This window comes from Megascapheus bottae, chromosome 2 (genome assembly GCF_031878675.1).
Source record: "Megascapheus bottae isolate mThoBot1 chromosome 2, mThoBot2.hap1, whole genome shotgun sequence".
Taxonomy (NCBI): domain Eukaryota; kingdom Metazoa; phylum Chordata; class Mammalia; order Rodentia; family Geomyidae; genus Megascapheus; species Megascapheus bottae.
Genome location: NC_143510.1, coordinates 2189707 through 2207834, shown reverse-complemented (window position 1 = coordinate 2207834; position 18128 = coordinate 2189707). Strand labels below are relative to the sequence as shown.

General features: G+C 42.9%; 1 protein-coding gene across 4 annotated transcripts; it reads right to left on the bottom strand.

Annotated features, from left to right (window-relative positions):
* Nucleotides 1-3521: 3521 nt before the first annotated feature.
* Nucleotides 3522-17371, bottom strand: Resf1 (retroelement silencing factor 1). Of its 4 annotated transcripts, XM_090319413.1 has the most exons (5): nucleotides 17149-17371; nucleotides 14157-14302; nucleotides 7866-12865; nucleotides 5380-5457; nucleotides 3522-4476 (listed from the first exon to the last, which is right to left on the bottom strand). In XM_090319413.1, exons 2-5 carry the CDS (start codon nucleotides 14174-14176, stop codon nucleotides 4322-4324), a joined length of 5253 nt encoding a protein of 1750 aa, XP_090175539.1. In that variant the 5' UTR covers nucleotides 14177-14302; nucleotides 17149-17371; the 3' UTR covers nucleotides 3522-4321. The 4 variants fall into 4 exon arrangements, with proteins under 4 accessions (XP_090175539.1, XP_090175560.1, XP_090175549.1 ...); XM_090319434.1 differs by lacking the exon at nucleotides 5380-5457; XM_090319423.1 differs by lacking the exon at nucleotides 14157-14302.
* Between the last annotated feature and the right edge of the window lie 757 nt (nucleotides 17372-18128).

Below are 18128 nucleotides of genomic sequence, written 5' to 3'. Positions count from 1 at the left end.
TACATTTAGAGGAATCATCACCAACCTCCATCCGCTAACCAGGCGAGTTGGAGCCAAATCTCATCCTACTCTTTCACCATAAACACCCCTATAGTCCTTCATGTCTAAATTTTTTGCCACTCAGGAAGCTGAGATCTGAGGACAGTGGTTCAAAGCCAGGCCAGGCAATGAACCACCAAAAGAAAGCTCAAAAGATAGTACGCATTAGGATATGGAATCATAAGTGTTAGGAAAGATCAAGTGGACAAAAGAAGAGGAATGCAGAGACCTCAGCAGAGCAGAGCAAGCTTTCATTATGGCTACATTAAGCATGGTTGGAGAAACAGGATACAGAATAGGGGGGTTAAGGTTTTTATACCTTTTTTTTTTTTTTTTTTCAGTTGGTTCTGAGGCCTGAACTCTGGGCCTGGGTGCTGTTCCTGGGCTCTTTAGCTCAATGCTGGCACTCCACCACTTTGAGCCACAGGGCCACTTCCAGTTTTCTGGTGGTTCATTGACAAGAGTCTCACAGACTTTCGTGCCAAGGCTGGCATTGAACAGTGGTCAGATTTCAGCCTCCGGAGTAGCTAGGATTACAGGAGTGAGCCACCAGTGGCTGGCAGTTTTTATACATTCTACGGTGAGATTTCTTTGGAATTTCTTTGTCCTGTCCTGTCGGGGATTTATTGATCAGGTTGGGATTTATGGTGTAAACTGTCTTGTTTGGGATTTTATGGTAGGGATATTCAGAGGCCAAAGTCCTGAACCTTCAGATAAGGGCAGGGATGAGGTTTTCCTGAGAACTAAGAACAATCCCCAGGGTAGGTTGGTCAGTGGAGCAGGGGAGCAACACAGAGTTGTAAGAACAAAGCAGATTTCCATCAGCACCCAGGCCCTGGGTTCAAGTCCCAGGACTGGCACCTATGCACGTGTGCGTGTGTGTATACACACACACACACACACGAGCAAGCCTAAGTTGGGACACAGACACTATACCTGTAATTATAGCTACTCAGGAAGATGAAACTAGGATAGAAGTTTAAAGCCAATTAAGTGTCAGAAAAGTCAGATATTTCATCTCCAAAATCACCAGCAAAAAGCTAAGCTGGAGAGCCAGGAGCATGGCCCAGTAGTAGAGTGCCTGCCTAGCATGCATGAAGCCCTGGGCTTGATTCTTTAGTACAACATACACAGGAAAAGTCAGAAGTGGTGCTGTGGCTCAAGTAGTAGAGCACTAGACTTGAGAAATCCTAAGGACAGTGCTCAGGTCTTTGAGTGCTAGCCCCCAGGACTGGGGCGGGGAGGGAAAGGCTGGGCTGGATACATGGCTCATGGTTTCATGGTAGAGCACTAGTCTTAAGCAAAAAAGCTCAGTGACATATACCAAGCCACACATACACATGCTGTTAGAGATCTATGAATGGGTAGAGATTCAGAGATGAGAAACATATTTGGACAAATGCTGGTCTAAATCCAAATATGTAAGACACATCTCCCTGTTTTAGAAAACACACATTTTATTTATTGGCAAGTCCTGGGCTTGAACTCAGGGCCAGAGTGCTGTTCTTGGTCTTTCTCAAGGCTAGAGCTCTATCACTTCAGCCACAGCACTTTTTTTTTTTTTTTTTTTGTGAGGGTCATGGGTCTTGACCTTGGCCTGGGTGATAACCCTGTGCTCTTCAGCTCAAGGCTACCACCCTGCCCTTGAGCCAAACCCCACTTCCTGTTCTCTAGAGATTAACTGGAGATAAAGAGTCTCAAGTGCTTTTGTGCACAGGCTGGCTTTGAACCTTGATCCTCAGATATCAGCCTCCTGAGTAGCTAGGATTACAGGAGTGAACCACTGCACCCGGCCACTAGCTTTTGCTATGTATGTGGTACCAAGGAATTGAACCTGGGTCTTCATGCATGTTAGGCTAGGACTCTACCACTAAGTCAAACTCCCAGCCCCACATTTGATTCTTGAACTCTTATTTCTAACAAGGAGAGCAACATTCTCCTGTTGTACTGAAATAATCCTTGACACAACTTTCACCTTGTTACACACCCTGAAATAAGTGAGGCACTGGTTGTGCCTGGCTACCTAGAAGAGGAGCCTGAGGTGCAACCAGCCTAGATAGAAAACGTCCATAAGGTTTTTCTGTGACACAACACCCCTTCCCCTATCACTCCAGAGTTTCAAGTCTAGAGGCAGAATTGGAGCAGGAGAGGTAGGCATCGTGAAGCTTAGTCATGTGGTTATTATCTCAGTTGTAGTCCAGCAGCTTGGCTTCCTGGGGTCCTTACTGCTTTTGTTTTGGGGTTAAATTCAACTCAGCTTGTAGAGGTACTTATCTGCCCTATCTTTCCCAGAATCCAACATGATAGTAGCAAACAGAAGACTTGACAAAGGAGAATATTAAAATTAAAGCAGGAATGCTAGTTTTTAGTTTTATGTCAGTTCTGGGGCTTGAACTCAGGGAGGCCTGGCTGCTCCGAACTTTTGTGCTCAAGACTAGTACTTTACCACTTGAGCCACAGCTCCGCTTCCTACTTTTTGCAGGTTAAGGACAAAAGTGTCATGGGACTTTCCTGACAGAGCTGGCTTTGACCCTCGATTCTCAGATCTCATTCTTATGAGTAGGTATGAGCCACTCCTACCCATTTGCGTTTTCTAACTGGGTTCTATTCCTTGGTATATTTGAGATCTAAGGATCACAGTTCAAAGCCAGCCTTAGCAGGCAAGTAAGTCCGTGAGACTTTCTTTCGGTGGTGTTATCTGTTGTAGCATTGAACTCACAGCCTGGGAGATGTCCCTGAGCTCTTTTGTCAAGCCTAGTGACCTTCCACTTGAGCCACAGAGCCACTGGTTTTCTGGACATTAATTAGAGATGAGTCCCACAGAAGGCTGGGAGTGTGGCATAGTGGTAGAGTGCTTGCCTAGCATGTATGAAACCCTGAATTCAATTCCTTGGTGCCACATAAATAGAAAAAGCCAGTAGTGGTGCTGTGGCTCAAGGGTAGAGTGCTAGCCTTGAGAATGTTCAAGGACAGTGCCCAGGCATTGAGTTCAAAGTCCAGGGTTGTCCCCCCCCCCACAAAAGTCTCACAGCCTTTCCTGTCTGGGCTGGCTTTGAACCAGGCCCTTAAGATCTCAGCACCCTGAGAAGCTAGGATTACAGCTGTGAGCTATGGGCACTAGGCTTCTCAGAGACTCATCTCCAATTAACAGAAAGCTAGAAGAGGTCAAACACTGGCCTGAACAAGAAAGCTCAGGGCTAATGCCCAGGCTAAGTTAAAGACCCAGGACTGCATATACACACAAAGCAACTCCTCACCCACAAAAGCAACAAAACAAAACAAACCCAACAAAACCTGGAAGTTGTTAATGGGCTCTATCTTGTCTTCTGTGAGTTCTAGTATTTTCCTGCATCTAGTAAATTGCCTCACTTGAATATGAAATGCCTACAACAGCTCAAGTAGAATTTCCATTCTCAGAACTTTTCAAAAGTGTATTCTTTTACAAGAAATCAGAAAGAAATGGTACCACAAAACTCCAAGAATAATTTGTCTAAAAAATAAATGTTTATTTTTCAAGTATGAAAAGTAATGTTAAGGGATCATCCAAAAAATTGGGTTGACCAAATATAAAAACAAGATTTCTGGGACCAAAAATAAACAAAACAATAAACAAAAAACTCCTCTACAAGTTGGCATAAAATACTTTATATACATACTCTGACATTTACAGTGGGTACTGCAGAAAAATAAATTTTGCTAGTGTAGCTTATTAACAAAAATACATTTACAGTCCTAGTTAAATAAACAAGTCTTCAATGTCCCAGGGGTGTTCTTAGGCCTGACAGCATTTGGAAACAACACTGTATGAGCCATCTTCATAAAGAAACAAAGGCTGAGCACAGCTCAGATGTGTGCAAGGTCAAGTACCTTATGGCTTGCCTTGATAAATATCTTCATGTTTGACAGTTGTGCCATTTTACTGCAGCAGTTTGTTGTTGTTTTTTTTTGCCAGTCTTGGGGCTTGAAATCAGGGTCTGAGCACTGTCCTTTGGTTTTCTGAAGGCTAGTGCTCTACCACTTGAGCGGCAGCACCACTTCTGGCTTTTTCTATGTATGTGGTACTGAGGAATTAAACCCTGGTCTTCATGCATGCTAGGCAAGCACTCCACCACTAGGCCAAACTCCTAGCCTACTGCAGCAGTTCTCAATGAAGCACATGTCCTAAGCGTTCACTGAACTCTCTGCTTAGTTTTTTTTCATTGTGAATATCCTAAGAGCTATTGTCCAGCCACAAGATTCCAAAGGGAAAATGTCAGCCAAATCCAGATGTGTCCAGATCATTTCACCGACTGTCCCCCAGGCTCTTGCTTCTCTTTTCCAGGTACATCTGCTTGTAGGTTTGAAACACAGCCTTGGATGAACTTTTCGCTGGGTTTTCCCCTGTCTCACATCCATCTGTACTGCAGCTTCTCTTGCACGTTTTGGGCTTAGCATTGTCTAAGAAGACAGAGGTTCACATTACATGCTATGAAGACATAACCAATCAGAATTAAATGGCAGCACTGGTGGCTTATGCCTGTAATCCAAGCTAGCAACTGGAAGTGGAATTGTGGGTGAAGTGGTAGATTGCTAGCTGAGTGAAAAAGCCAAGAGAGCACCAGGCCTTGAGTTCAAGTACCGGGACACACACATACACACAAAACTCTGTGAGGTCAGAAGACTTGAAAATATCTATGAAGGAGGAAACGTAAGGCAAACCTGCAAGACCTCTAGCTATGATGGGGATCACATTCTTGATTTTGTGTATGCGTTGGTATTGGGGCTTGAACTACAGGTCTAGGGACTGTGGTTAGCATTTTACCACTTGAGCCACAGCTCTACATCTGGCTTTTTGCTGAATAGGGAGTTAAAAGACTCATGGGCTTTCTTGCCAAGGCTGGCTATGAACTACAATTCGCACATCTCAGCCTCCTGAGTAGCCAGGATTACAGGTGTAAATCATAAGCACTGAGCTAATGTTCTCATCTTTAAAGGAAAATAACATGATCCACCATGGTCCATGATACGGCAGAGAAAATAAAATAATCCCTTAACAAGCATACATACAAACACCAAAGGATTGAAAACATGCATAAAATCATACACTACAATATCATATCCAAGTCACCTGAAGACAAACTGGTTAAAAAAATTAGGACTGGGAGAGAGGGAAGGGGTGACATTACCCAAAATGAAATGTACTCATTACCTAACATATAACTGTACCCTTGTAAAACACCTTTATAATAAATTTAAAAAAAAATAGGACTGGAGATATGGTTTCAGTGGTAGGCCCTGAGTGTGAACCTTAGTACTACCATAAAGAAAAAAAAAAAATTAAGCACAAATGGTTAACTTTACCTATCTCTTGATTGCTTTCCTCCACGCTTTTCTTTATTCCTCCACATTGTAACCAGTCTTCTTTTGTACTTTTTATCCCTGAAATTGTTTAAATATTAATTTTTAGATCCCTAGATATTGCCCTTAATTTCTTTTAGCATTACAATGGTTACAAGCCTAAAATATATTTTAGAAGACACTAACATACAATGCATCAGTGTATATAGTGTAATATGTATTTTTTTTTTTTTTTTAGCCAGGCTTGGGGCTTGAACTCAGGGACTGAGCAGTTCTTGGGCTTTCTCCAGGCTAGAACTCTACCACTTGAGCCACAGAAACGGCTTCCAGCTTTTCCTAAGAATGTGGTATGGAGGAATCGAACCTAAGTCCTTGTGTATGCTACGCAAGCACACTACCAACTAGACCAAACTCCTGGCCCAAGAAATGGCATTTTTAAAAAGGGCCTGGAAATAATAAAGTGGATATGTGGCCTAAGAGGTACAGGGTCACCCTTGCTCAGAAAGAAGAGGCTGTACCCACTACCTGATGTAACTGTAATCCCTCTATAGATCACTGACGATAAAACACAATTAAAAAGAGAAAGAGAGGAGGCTGTGGGTTCAAGTCTCAGCACTAGCACAAAAACTAAAAGAGAACTGTTTTACAGGTTTATCTTCTCATTATGTAATACTGCTTCTCTTTAGGGCTGTAACGCTAGACCATCTCAGCAAGTGAGACAAAGCTCCTCCCACTGCTTCTGCAATACAGCCGCACCATGTACAACAGGAGCTCAGACTCTGAGGACCCAATGCAAGTCTACTAAAACCAACCACTTTTAAAACCAATACATCTTCCTGGCTACGATAGTTTCCTGTATCCTAGAAAATACAAGAAAATCACATTTTCCTGTAAACCCTTCCAGTTTCCCAGTTGAGTATTTCACCACAAACATGTGTGCATACAAATATATACAGCACGTATAACTGTGCACACACACACACACACCTACATATGGACACTTGTATATTCAGTATACATTATAGTTATATGCATATTCTTATAGGTAAAATACATATGCATATATTGTTTACCTGGCGGTGCTACTGTATCCTGAACTTTAGGCCTTGAGAACTATTCCTTAGTCTTCTTACTCAGGACTATCACTGCAATTAAGTCACTGCTTCATACATGGGCTTTTGGCCTCAAACCATTATTCTTAGAACTTAGCCTTCTGAGAGGCTCTACAATTATAGGTTTCAGTCATCAGCACCCAGCCACAATATATTCTATATAACACAACCCTCAAGTGTTACCTTAATACTACCATAATGACAACCATGCGGATTCCATGAGAAGTCTATAAATAAGCGATATAGTACTTTGTCATTCTGGCTTGTTCACTTTATTGTCAGTTCTGGGCATGTGTGGTTGTTTCTGGTGCCAGTCAAAGGGCTTAAACTCAGGGAACAGGCACTGTCCCTGAGCTTTTACCGAAGGCTAGTGCTCATTCACTGAAGCCACAGTTCCACGTCCAGCTTTCTGGAAGCTAACTGGAGAGTAGTCTTGTGGACTTTCCTAATGAAACACCTTCTACAAAGGCTGGCGCTCCACACTACTTCTGGTTTTTAGCTGGTGAGCTGGGAGATGAGAAGACTCTAGAATGCCTGGGCTGAGTTCCCGGTCCTGTAATCCTCAGATCTCAGCCTTCTAAGCACCTAGGATTACAGGTATGACTCATGGTGGCTGGCTTGTGGTTCTGGCTTTAAAGATGCATTTACTATTTACAGTGGTCTACAGCCTTCCTGCTGCTATGCCTCTGCCAATATTTGAAACCCAATTTCAAACTTACAGGGCTGCTTTGAATTTACAAGCCTAAAGGAAAATGAATAAAACCAAGAATTTCAGTAAAATGTTTATACTAAATGCTTCTCCGGTTTCTCACAGGAAATGTTTTTTTGAGGTAGCCTTCCAGGTACCAGAGAAGTATTAAGTCTTAGAAGTTTTGATTTTCTTTTGTTTTCCTTTCCTTTGTGTCAGTCCTGAGGTCTCAAGGCCTTTTTTACTTTTGTTTTCCTCTCCTGTGTCAGCACTAGGACTGACCTCAGGGCACGGGCACTACTGCTTAGAATTTTCAATCAAGGGTGGTGTTGAGCCACAGGTCCACTTCTCGATTTTAGCTAATTAATGGGAGATAAAATCCCTTAGATTTACGTTGCTGCCTGGATGATTCGGCACCATGATCCTCAGATCTCAGCCTCCTGATTAGCTAGGATCACAGGTGTGCGCCACCAGCACCCAATTTCAAAACTGAAAATTTCCTCTTCTAATCTATATAAAACAGTACCGGATGTGACCAATGCAGAAGATAACACTGTTCAAGCAAAGTGTGTACTAAGTAACAGATTCAGGATGTTCTAGGCCACCCAGGCAACAGCAGATGCCAGTGCACCTCTCTAATACCACCCAGCACTGGGAACAACACTGCCACAAAGAAAATCATACCGGACCTTGGACCGGGGCCTGCGCATTCCTAGGGCAGGCCTGTAAGTCTCTGAGCTCCTCAGCAGAGGTTGGATTCTTTAACAGCACATCTGGGCCTAATTTAAACTCCAGCATATTAGGCGTTTCATTAAAGGTCTTTGGTTTGGATTCCTGATTCTGTGTGTCTTTATGGTGCTTCGGTGGTACACTGCCCAACTTTGCGAGACAAATACTTTCTCCCTCTGTGCTGAAGGCCAGGCGGTTCAAATAGGTTTTCGTTTCCTTTCCTTGGCTGGGCCCTAAGGCTTTACCTCCATTGCTCGAGGTCTTTTCCAATCTGTTTTTAACCAGGCATACTTTGTCAGGCTCCTTCCCAGGAAGTTTTCCCGTCGCATTTCTTGAGATGTGTGTTTTCAAGTCTTTACGGGGATGATGGACCTTGACGTTTTCATCCTGGCTTGTGGAAACGTTGAGTGGATCACTGGAGAGACTGCCACCATGAGACTTATCTGGTCTCTTGTTGCCCTGTTCTTGCTCAGGGCACTTACTGGGCCTTGAAGAGTGAGGATCAGATGGCACATTTTCCTCACAGGCTTTCTTGGAAGCTTTATCCTCCATCTGTTTCTGCTTCCTCCTTTTCAGATACTCCTGTATCGTGATAACTCTACTTTTCGATGAGGACATGGCATTGGAGTCTGACTTTCCTTTCACCCTGGCTCTTTCATTCTGGTTTGACAAAGCATTATCTAATTTCGGTATATTTTCTACCTTTTGGGGTTGCTGTTGGTGATCCATTTTCCTCTTCTTTATTTCTGAATCCAGTGTGGTTCCCAGGTCTAATTTCCTTTTTTCCAGATAGATTAGTTTAGAGCCACCAGCACGGAACTTCAGTTTTTTCGACGAGGCTTTGGATTGCACCAAAGAACCATTTGTCCTCCCTGGGGGCTCGACAGTTGGAGCTATCTGTGGTGATTGTGGCTGTGAGGCTTGTGACATGGCCTTCTTTAGCTGTTTCTTTTGCAAAGTTGGCTCTTTACACGTCATTGTTTTACTAAGAGCACTCACAGTGGTCTCGTGGAACTTCCACTTTCTCTTTTTATGACTTTGCAAGGGATCTAACTTGTCGCCTTTAGATGAAGACTGATCAGAGCAACCTTGTCTCATCTTTGTCGACTTTCCCTGTCCTCTCTTGGAGGCATGTTTTTTGTTATCACTGTCACACCTGGAGGAAGCCTGATGAGGTAATTCTTTTTCTACCCTCTGTGGGCTCTTCTCTTTTATTTGGGATGTACTCTTTTTCCCACTGTCCAGTATTTTAGGAAGATGATTTTTCTGGGCCATCTGAGTCAGAGGGGTTTTTGACTTGCTTGAGATACTAATACACTCAACAATAGTGACATCGTCATCAGGGGTCCTTTGCCCTTCTTTATAGGTGCTTGTTTTCAAAGGTGAACACTGCCCTTTCCCCTCATTGTTCTGTTCACTGGAATTTTCAGTGGGTTTGCATTGACAATGGGGCACTCCTTCATAAAGTTTGGAGAGCCAGCCCAGGGCACAGCAATGTACTTGGTCACCTTCAAACTCGTCACCCACGGGTGTGGGGGAGGCATGCTGGTTCTCTGCTTGGGCTACAAGCTTTTCCTTCGGTTCTACTAACTTGCCAATGTCACCAGATTGATCCTCTTCTTCAGGAAATATCTCTTTCATCTGTTCTGAGCTTAATATGGTAATTTGTATTTGGTCTGCGGAGTCTTTAGGGTCAAAAGTCACTTCCCTGCCATTTTGATCGTCCGAGACTTGAGCTGTCATTTGTCGGATCACAGAACCTTTGGGTGTGCTCATGGCTTCAATGCCATAGGGAAACTCTCTTAAAAGTTCAGATAATTGGTCTTGCAGGTATAAGACGGAGGTATTATCTGTACTCTCATGCATGGTGAGATCTTCATCAGCAGAGGCTTCCTGAGGGCAAGGATTTGGCTGAATAGCAGATGAATGACACATACTCTGAGCTGGGCCTACTCTTTCAGTGTTACAGTCATTTTTCCCTTTAACGTTGTCTGTTTCACCACACTTAGAGGATAGCTCCTGAGACTGTGGTGGCTTTGATTGGCTGGTTATTTCATGAGGCTTATCTGCACTATGAATAAACTGTTCTTTCTTTTCACAGGCATGATGCACTTTTTGCTGCTCACCGCTGAATATTTGTGGATTGGGTAGAGAAGGTTCATGAGTCTCAATCTTTTTCACAGGGGAGGACTTGAACATGTTTGCTATTTGAGAATCATAAGCTATATCACCTTCAACAAGAGAACAAATACTTCCAATCTGTAATGTATCACTAGTCACAGAAGTACTATCCTTTGATTTACACAAAGTTTCCTGATCACCCACTGGAGATTGCTTTCTTGGATCAGCCTTAGGTGAATCTTCTGAATTCCCAATACATGGTTCATTCTCCTTTTCCTCCTGAACTAGTGAGAGTAGTTTTCGCAGATAAGCACCAGGTGGGTCTTCTGAATGTCCATTACCTGGTTCATTCTGCTTTTCCTTTGGAACTAGTGAAGGAAGCTTGCTCCGATCAGCATTGAGTGGGTCTTCTGAATTCCCATTACCTGGATCATACCCCATTTCCTTCTGAACTAGTGAGGGACGTCTGCTCATTGCACTTGCTCCTGAGCCACTCTCATCAACATGCAAAGCAGGAGGTACTCTTGTATTTTGCACTAGTTCTTCTTGTAAGCTACAGATACTACCTTCTTTAATAATCGGATACAGTGGCTCTGTATTTGATTCCAGTGCCACTACTTTGACAGACAAGGCTTTGTCCTGTGAAAGAATTAAGGGGGACACCACTGCAACCTGTGGTTCTGTTCCCTTTGTGGTGTTTATAGTTAGGGACTCAAAGCTCTGGGTTGTGACCAATGACGAAACGGTCTCTGAAGAAGGACCACTAATATTGCTCTGAGATTTTCCATCAGCTGAACAAAGGCTCTTCCCAGGACCTTCCTTCAGTGGCTCTGAGACTCTAGTTGTTTTGTTTGTTGTGGGCACAACATTCTGATTTTCCATAGAAAGCTTTGAAATGCTTTCTTCTGTCACTTGTGCTGGGGACTTCTGCCAAAGAGAAAGACATGTAGCTAGTACTTCCATGGAACAGTGGCTGTCACTTTTAGCAGGCACAGCTTGGGCAGACAATTCAGAAGGCTGAGCTGGTCCAGTGTACATGGTATTTGCAGTTTTGCTACAACCTGCTGTCTTCAAAATATTATGATTAATTTTAATTTTCCTTGCAAGTTCTGAAAACTTCTTTTTCATTTCTACGAGTGATTTAATATCCCGCACAAGTTTTTCCTTTGTGACAACAGTGGATTCCAGTACTGGACCTGACGTTAGGATGGAAGAATTCATTTGCTCTGAAGTTGGGATGGAAGAATTCATTTGCTCTTGATTCCTTGCAGCAAGAGTCTGCAAACTAACCACTGATTCAACTGGCTTATTTTGAAAAGGCTTGACATTGGTATTTACTGGCCAGGTATTCAGTTTCTCATGCATTGATCTATTTTCATCAATGTTTTGCCACTGCTGAGAAAAGCCTTTCCCTATTTCATAGAAACCCACATCTGGTTTCGGGGGAACATCCACTGGGGACAGCTGTTTAACAGGCTGACCACTTGGAAAAGGCTGGATTCTGTAATGACAATTGTAGGAAGGAGGTGGGCCTGGGGATCTTTTCTCCACAGCATACTGACAGGTGGCTACAGCAACAGTCTGCACTGGCTGTAGAGTCTGTGTAGGAGTGGGAAGCAGGCTGTTTTGAACTTGTAATGATGTAGATGGCATAAGGATTGGTTTCTGAATTCCAGGCTCTTGTGCCAGGCTGTGTGGTGTTGAATAGGAGTACTGCTTTGGAAGTGGCCTGTTGTCTGGGTACATCAACTCAGGAGATAGGTACTGCTGTGAGGAATTCAGTTTCTCGTTCCCTTGGACAAGTATAGAACCTAAGAGTGAATTCAGTCTCCCATTCCCTTGCATAGATACAGAACCCAACAGTGAGGAGTTCAGTCTCTCATTCCCTTGAGCAGATACAGAACCCAACAGTGAGGAGTTCAGTCTCTCATTCCCTTGAGCAGATACAGAACCCAACAGTGAGGAGTTCAGTCTCTCATTCCCTTGAACAGATACAGAACCCAACAGTGAGGAGTTCAGTCTCTCATTCCCTTGAGCAGATACAGAACCCAACAGTGAGGAGTTCAGTCTCTCATTCTCTTGAGCAGATACAGAACCCAACAGTGAGGAGTTCAGTCTCTCATTCCCTTGAGCAGATACAGAACCCAACAGTGAGGAGTTCAGTCTCTCATTCCCTTGAGCAGATACAGAACCCAACAGTGAGGAGTTCAGTCTCTCATTCTCTTGAGCAGATACAGAACCCAACAGTGAGGAGTTCAGTCTCTCATTCCCTTGAGCAGATACAGAATTTCTTACAGAACTTGAAGGAGCCATTTGCAGGTGTGCTGGATAGCTTTCTATGGGGACAAGGTGACCCTGAAGGGTGTGGACATTGGGCATATTTGTCCCCCTGTCAGTTTGATGAGCCACAGCTACCTCCGTGTAAGGCAGAGGATTTGTTATGGGTGAGTTCAACCACACACTGTTCATAATGCCCGAAGACATTTGCAAATTAAGATTTGGGGGCTGGGGGCCTGAAACATTGGTATATGTTCTTTGATCAACTGAAGTTTGTGGGGGCACAGTGGTCCTGTTCTTCAGATTAGCTGGGAGGAGTTGACGATTTCTATACTTCTGAGTGTTTGGCAGCAGTTGTGAGGCTGCATGTGAGTTACTGGAATACATGCATGAATCCTGTGTGCTTCTTGGAGAGTTCAAAGAACTGGGAGACTCTGGGACTTGGCTCTTTAGCCACTGATGCAACAAAGATGACTGGGTTTTTGAGTATGATGGAGGTTTCGTATTCCAATTCATAGCTGGTAGGATAGAGGAGCACTGTGGTGCTCTGAATGTCATAAATCTGCAAGAAATAGTAAAATTAAATATTAAATCTATTTAAAATGTTTTGGCCAGATGCTACTGGGTCATGCCTACAATCTTGCTACTCAGGAGGCTGTGATCTAAGGATTTCAATGTGAAGCCAGCTGAGGCAGGTAATTCTGTGAGGGTCTTTCTCCAAGAAACTCCTCAGAAAAAGCTGCAAGTAGGGGTTGAGTGTGGCCTATTGGTAGAGTACTGGCCAAACATACACAAAGCCCTGGGTTCAACTCCTTAGTACCACATACACAGAGAAAGCCAGAAGTGGTGTTGTGGCTCAAGTGGTAGAGCACTAGCCTTGAGAATGCTCAATAATAGTGCCCAGGCCCCGAGTTCAAGCCCCAGAACTAGTTAAAAAAAAAAAAAGGAAAGCTGGAAGTGGCACTATGGCTCAAGTGGTAGAGTAATAGTCATGAGCAAAAAAAAAAAACCTTAAGAACAGCGCCCAAGCCCTGAGTTCAACACAAAATAAAAATTAAACAAATGCTGCCTTCTCTAAAAAAAAAATTATAGCTGGCTGGGAGTTTGGTCTCTTGGTAGAATGTACTCTAACATGCATGAAGACCTGGGTTCAATTCCTCGGTACCATGTACATAGAAAAAAGCTGGAAGAGATGCTGAGGCTCAAGTTGGTAGAGCTCTAGCCTTGAGAAAGTCCAAGGACAGTGCTCAAGTCTAGGACTGGCAAAAAAAAAAAAAAATTATAGCTAACCGCTTCCGAAGAGATAAACTATGTTGTCAATCACAGATGAATAGGAATGAGATGTGTTAATAATGAATCAGTCACATTCCTGGATGCTGTAAGAGAGACCCTACGTGGTTATCACTGATGTATTTAAATAGCAATCACTTTCAGGTTTCACTTAGAAATTCTTGCTGGGCACAGTGGCTCAGGCCTGTAATCCTAGCTACCCAGGAGGCTGAGATCTGAGGATTGCGGTTCAATTAATTGGAGACACATCTTCAATTAATCACTAGAGAATAGGAAGTGGAGCTGTGGCTCAAGGGGTAGGGTGGTAGCCTTGAGCTTAAGCACCCAAGGACAATACTCAGCCCTAGAGTTCAAGGGCCATGACCCACCAAAAAAGAAAAAATTCTTTAAGCAATCCATTCTAGCTGTAAGCAAACAATGAAACTTTGCAAATATAGTAAAAATAAGATTCTTGCTGGGCACTGGTGGCTCACATCTGTAATCCTAGCTACTCATGAGGCTAAGATCGGAGGCTCAAATCCAGCCAAAAATTAACCACTCAAAAGCCAGAAGTGTGACAGTACCTGAAGTGGTAGAGTTCCATCCCAGAGCATAAAAAGAAAAGTTCTTGTTGTCCATCTTTAATGTCCTATTCGCCTAGGTATATCCAATGTTACTTTGTCACCTTGTCTTCTCACAAATTTCTTGGTAAGAATAAACCAACACAGACCTGTAATCATAGTAGCAGACTTGGAGGACTGGAAAAGTTAAGGCCTATTTGGACCACGAGGCATTTCCATCTCAAAAAAATAAAATACCAAAATACCCATAAAAAAAAAAAATCCTACCCAAACTCCCACTCAGACGGGCTTTGACTCATTCTAGCAAACTATCAAATCCAGAGCTACAAAATTCAGGAGATTTATTTATTTATTTGCCAGTCTTGGGGCTTCAGGGCCTGGACACTGTCCTTAAGCTTTCTCAAGGATTGCACTCTACCACTTGAGACACAGCACCATTTTTGGCTTTTTTCTGTCTGTGTATGTGGTACCCAGGGATCCAACCTTGGACTCTGTGCATGCTAGGCAAGCACTCTACTACTAGGCCACACTCCCAGCTAGAGCACAAAAACTTAATAAGAATTATCCTTCCTTCATTTCTGCATCAACCAGGTCATTCGGACATGGACACACACACACACACACCTCCAGAACAATAAGTAGTGAGTATTTCATAACACTGAACCCCAGGCTTCCCTTTTTCCATGCTCTACTACAAAAGCATGGATAGACTTGTCTCTTCGGTGGTACTTCTATGTGCTTTTTTGTTTTTCTATTATCTTCAAATGGTTATACAAGTAGGTTTCAATTTGGTTTGTGTATGTGTGCAAGGGATCTTGCTGCTCTACTCCTATCTCACCCCCAGCTGCCTGTTTCCCAGCTCTATTTTCATGAATGTACACTGTTATGACTGCATTAGCGCACCATTCCTCTAAATTTGTCCCCCTCTCTTCAGCCCACCACGTATTGTTCAGCTTCCTGAAATTCATGTAACTGTTTAAAAGGTGTTGTCATGAAATCTCACTCCTTCAGTTAGTGTGTGTGTGTATGGATTCTGTATGGGTTTTCATATTTTCTGTTTGTTTCTGTATCAGTCCTGGCGCTTGGGCTTCGTCCCAATGTTTTGTGCTCATGGCTGGCATTCTACCATTTGAGCCATAGCTCCCATTCTAGCCTTTTGATGGTTAATTGGCAATAAGAGTCTTACAGACTTTGTTGTTCCTACTGGCATTGAACTGTGATCCTTAGATCTCAGATCCCTGAGTAGTTAGGATTATAGGTGTATGCCACTAAACCAAGATTATCTATACATTTTATGTTTTAGGCTTAAAACTGTCCTAAGGGGGGGGGGGCAACTGTCATTAAGAAGCCAGGCACTGGTGGCTCACACCTTTAATCCTAGTTAACCAAGAAGCCCAAATCTGAGAATCACAATTCAAAGCTAGCTGGGTAAGAAAGTCTGTGAGTCTGTCATCTACAGTTAATTATCTGAAAACTGGGAGTGGCACTATGGATCAGTGTTTGCCTTGAGCAAAAGATCTCAAGAACAGTGCCAAGGCATTTCAAGCCCCAAGACTGTCAAAAAAAATTTTGACATGATAGAAAACATTCAATATTTTTCCATGTCCATCCATTTTCCTGTAAAATGAAATAATTGCATTTGCTGATGAACAAATTTCACTGCATAGTGTTATACATTTACTATTTGTTAGGCTTGAACTCGGGTCTTCTTGGCTTTTTCACTCAAGGCTAGGTCTCTGAAAAAACTGGCTTTGAACCAAGATCCTCAGATCTCAGTCTCCTGTGTGGTTGATGGGGGAGGGCGGGGTTGGTCATGGGACTTGAACTCTGGGCCTGGGTGCTAACCCTGAGATCTTCAGCTCAAGGCTACCACCCTACCCCTTGGAGCCACAGAGACACTTTCATGTTTTCTGGTGATTAATTGGAACTAAGAATCTCACAGACTTTAGTGCCCACACTGGCTTTGAACTGAGATCCTCAGATTTCAGTCTCCTGAATAGCTAGGATTACAGGTGTGAGCCATGCATTGTTTTGACCCATCTGTCATCTGGGGTGTTTCCATAACTTGTCTATTGAGAAAAGGACTGCAATAAACACAAGGTGCACAGGTGCCTTTGTTATAGGCTAAATGCCCAAATGTTTCTCTGGATCACAAATCTCTTCAGAGGGGCTCTAATGGCTGCTTGAATTGCTCCTCACTCCAGTCATAAATATTTAAATAAGACAGAATTGCTGGGTCCATGGCAGCTCATGCCTGTCATCCTACCTACTCAGAAGTTTGAGGCCTGAAGATGGATATTCAAAGCCAGCCCATTGAAAGAAAGTCCTTGAGAATCTCATCTCCAATTAACCACCAGAAAACCAGATGGCTCAAAGTTCCTTGAGCAAAAGCGCTCAGGGACAACACCCAGGCCAAGTTCGAGTTCTAGGGCCAACAAAAAAGAACCAAAAGGCCTCAGCAAGGACGATAACATTGTCATGTTTACTTTGTCAATTTTTCCCTGAATCAAAGTGACAAAATATCCCATAAAAATCAAACCCTAAGTCTCTCCATTCTTTCTTACTACTTTGACAATAAATCCATTTTTTCAATATAAATTACACTGTTACATGTAAAGTATATTAGTAATGCGCTTCTCCTTTACTGCAGTACAGTCTTACTAAAACCAGCAAATGTTTGACAGATAAATACTACAACTTTCTCTTTCCATTTATTTAATTTTGTGCTGCCTTTCTTGACTACAGCAATTAATAGGACTGGGTGGCAACTCACATGCTTGCCTAGCAAGTATGAGGCTCTGAGTTTTAAAAAAAATATTATAGAGGAATGTATACCAAAGTTAGGCAATTCAATGAGATAGAAGGCTTTCACTTCTCTGCTTTCAATGAAGGACAGAATAGACAAGATATGCATCGAGGAAATAAAAATTCCTGAACATACCGTATACTGTTTACATTCCTCTAGAGGCAGGGCTATGAAAGAAAACTAGAGTACCTTAACTTGCAGAAGGATGACTAATTATCCATTCGGTATCCTGTGTGCACAATGCTATCTCTTTTGTCAGTCACTGCGGATGAGACTGCATAGTTCAAGCACCCTTGTCAAGTGGTCTGTCAGGAGTCCTGCAATGAGATCAAGCAGTGTGAGAGTGAGAGCATTACTTATTTATCTGTCTGTGTACAGGATCAAATAGCATGGTAATTGGATATGTGCAGAATAAGATGAGCTATGGTGGCTATGCCTCTCACTGAAATCTGATACTCATGTTTTGAAGTCAGGAGGGGCAGAAACTCCTTGAGACTCTTATTTCCCATGAACCAGCAAAAAGTAGGTGTGGTTCAAGTAGGAGAGTGCCAGTCTTAAGAGAAAAAAGCCAAATGACAGCACAAAGCTCTGACTTCAAGCTCCAGAATTAGAAGATTAGGAGGAAGGAGAATTTATAGTTTCTCAAATATTTATCATTTTTATTTTTATAACTTCCCTATTCTTTACTATTTTGACATACATCATGGAAAAATGTAACAAAACCATAAAATACAAAATGGTTGTGACCTGGTTATTCTGCTGTTACAGAAAATTCACACTAAGCTGGGCATAATGGTTAACTTCTATAATTCCAGCACCTGGGAGGCCAAATCCCAGAATTCTTTTTTTTTTTTGGTGGGTCATGGGGCTGTCCCTGAGCTCTTCAGCTCAAGGGCACTGTCCCTCCCCTTGAGCTATAGCCCCACTTCCTATTTTCTAGAGGTTAATTGGAGGTAAGAATCTCAGGACCTTTGTGCCCTGGCAGGCTTTGAACAGTGATCCTCAGATCTCAGCCTCCTGAGTAGCTAAGATTACAGGTATGAGCCACCACACCCAGCCAGAATTCTTATGCAGTTATGTCATGGCGTGCCTTGTGTCCATGCCCTTACGAGTCTGTGAGGTCCATTCTTTCTTGCTTTCTGATGCTGACTCCACTAAATCATCTCTGC

Excerpts from the sequence above, each read along its gene's own strand:
- Resf1 (XM_090319413.1), bottom strand. The coding sequence starts at position 14,176 with ATGGAACTCTACCACTTCAG. Across the intron at positions 5,458-7,865 it reads TGCGCAGGCCCCGGTCCAAG|GGATAAAAAGTACAAAAGAA; the intron begins GTCCGGTATGAT and ends AAACAATTTCAG. Across the intron at positions 4,477-5,379 it reads GGAAAGCAATCAAGAGATAG|ACAATGCTAAGCCCAAAACG; the intron begins GTAAAGTTAACC and ends CTGTCTTCTTAG.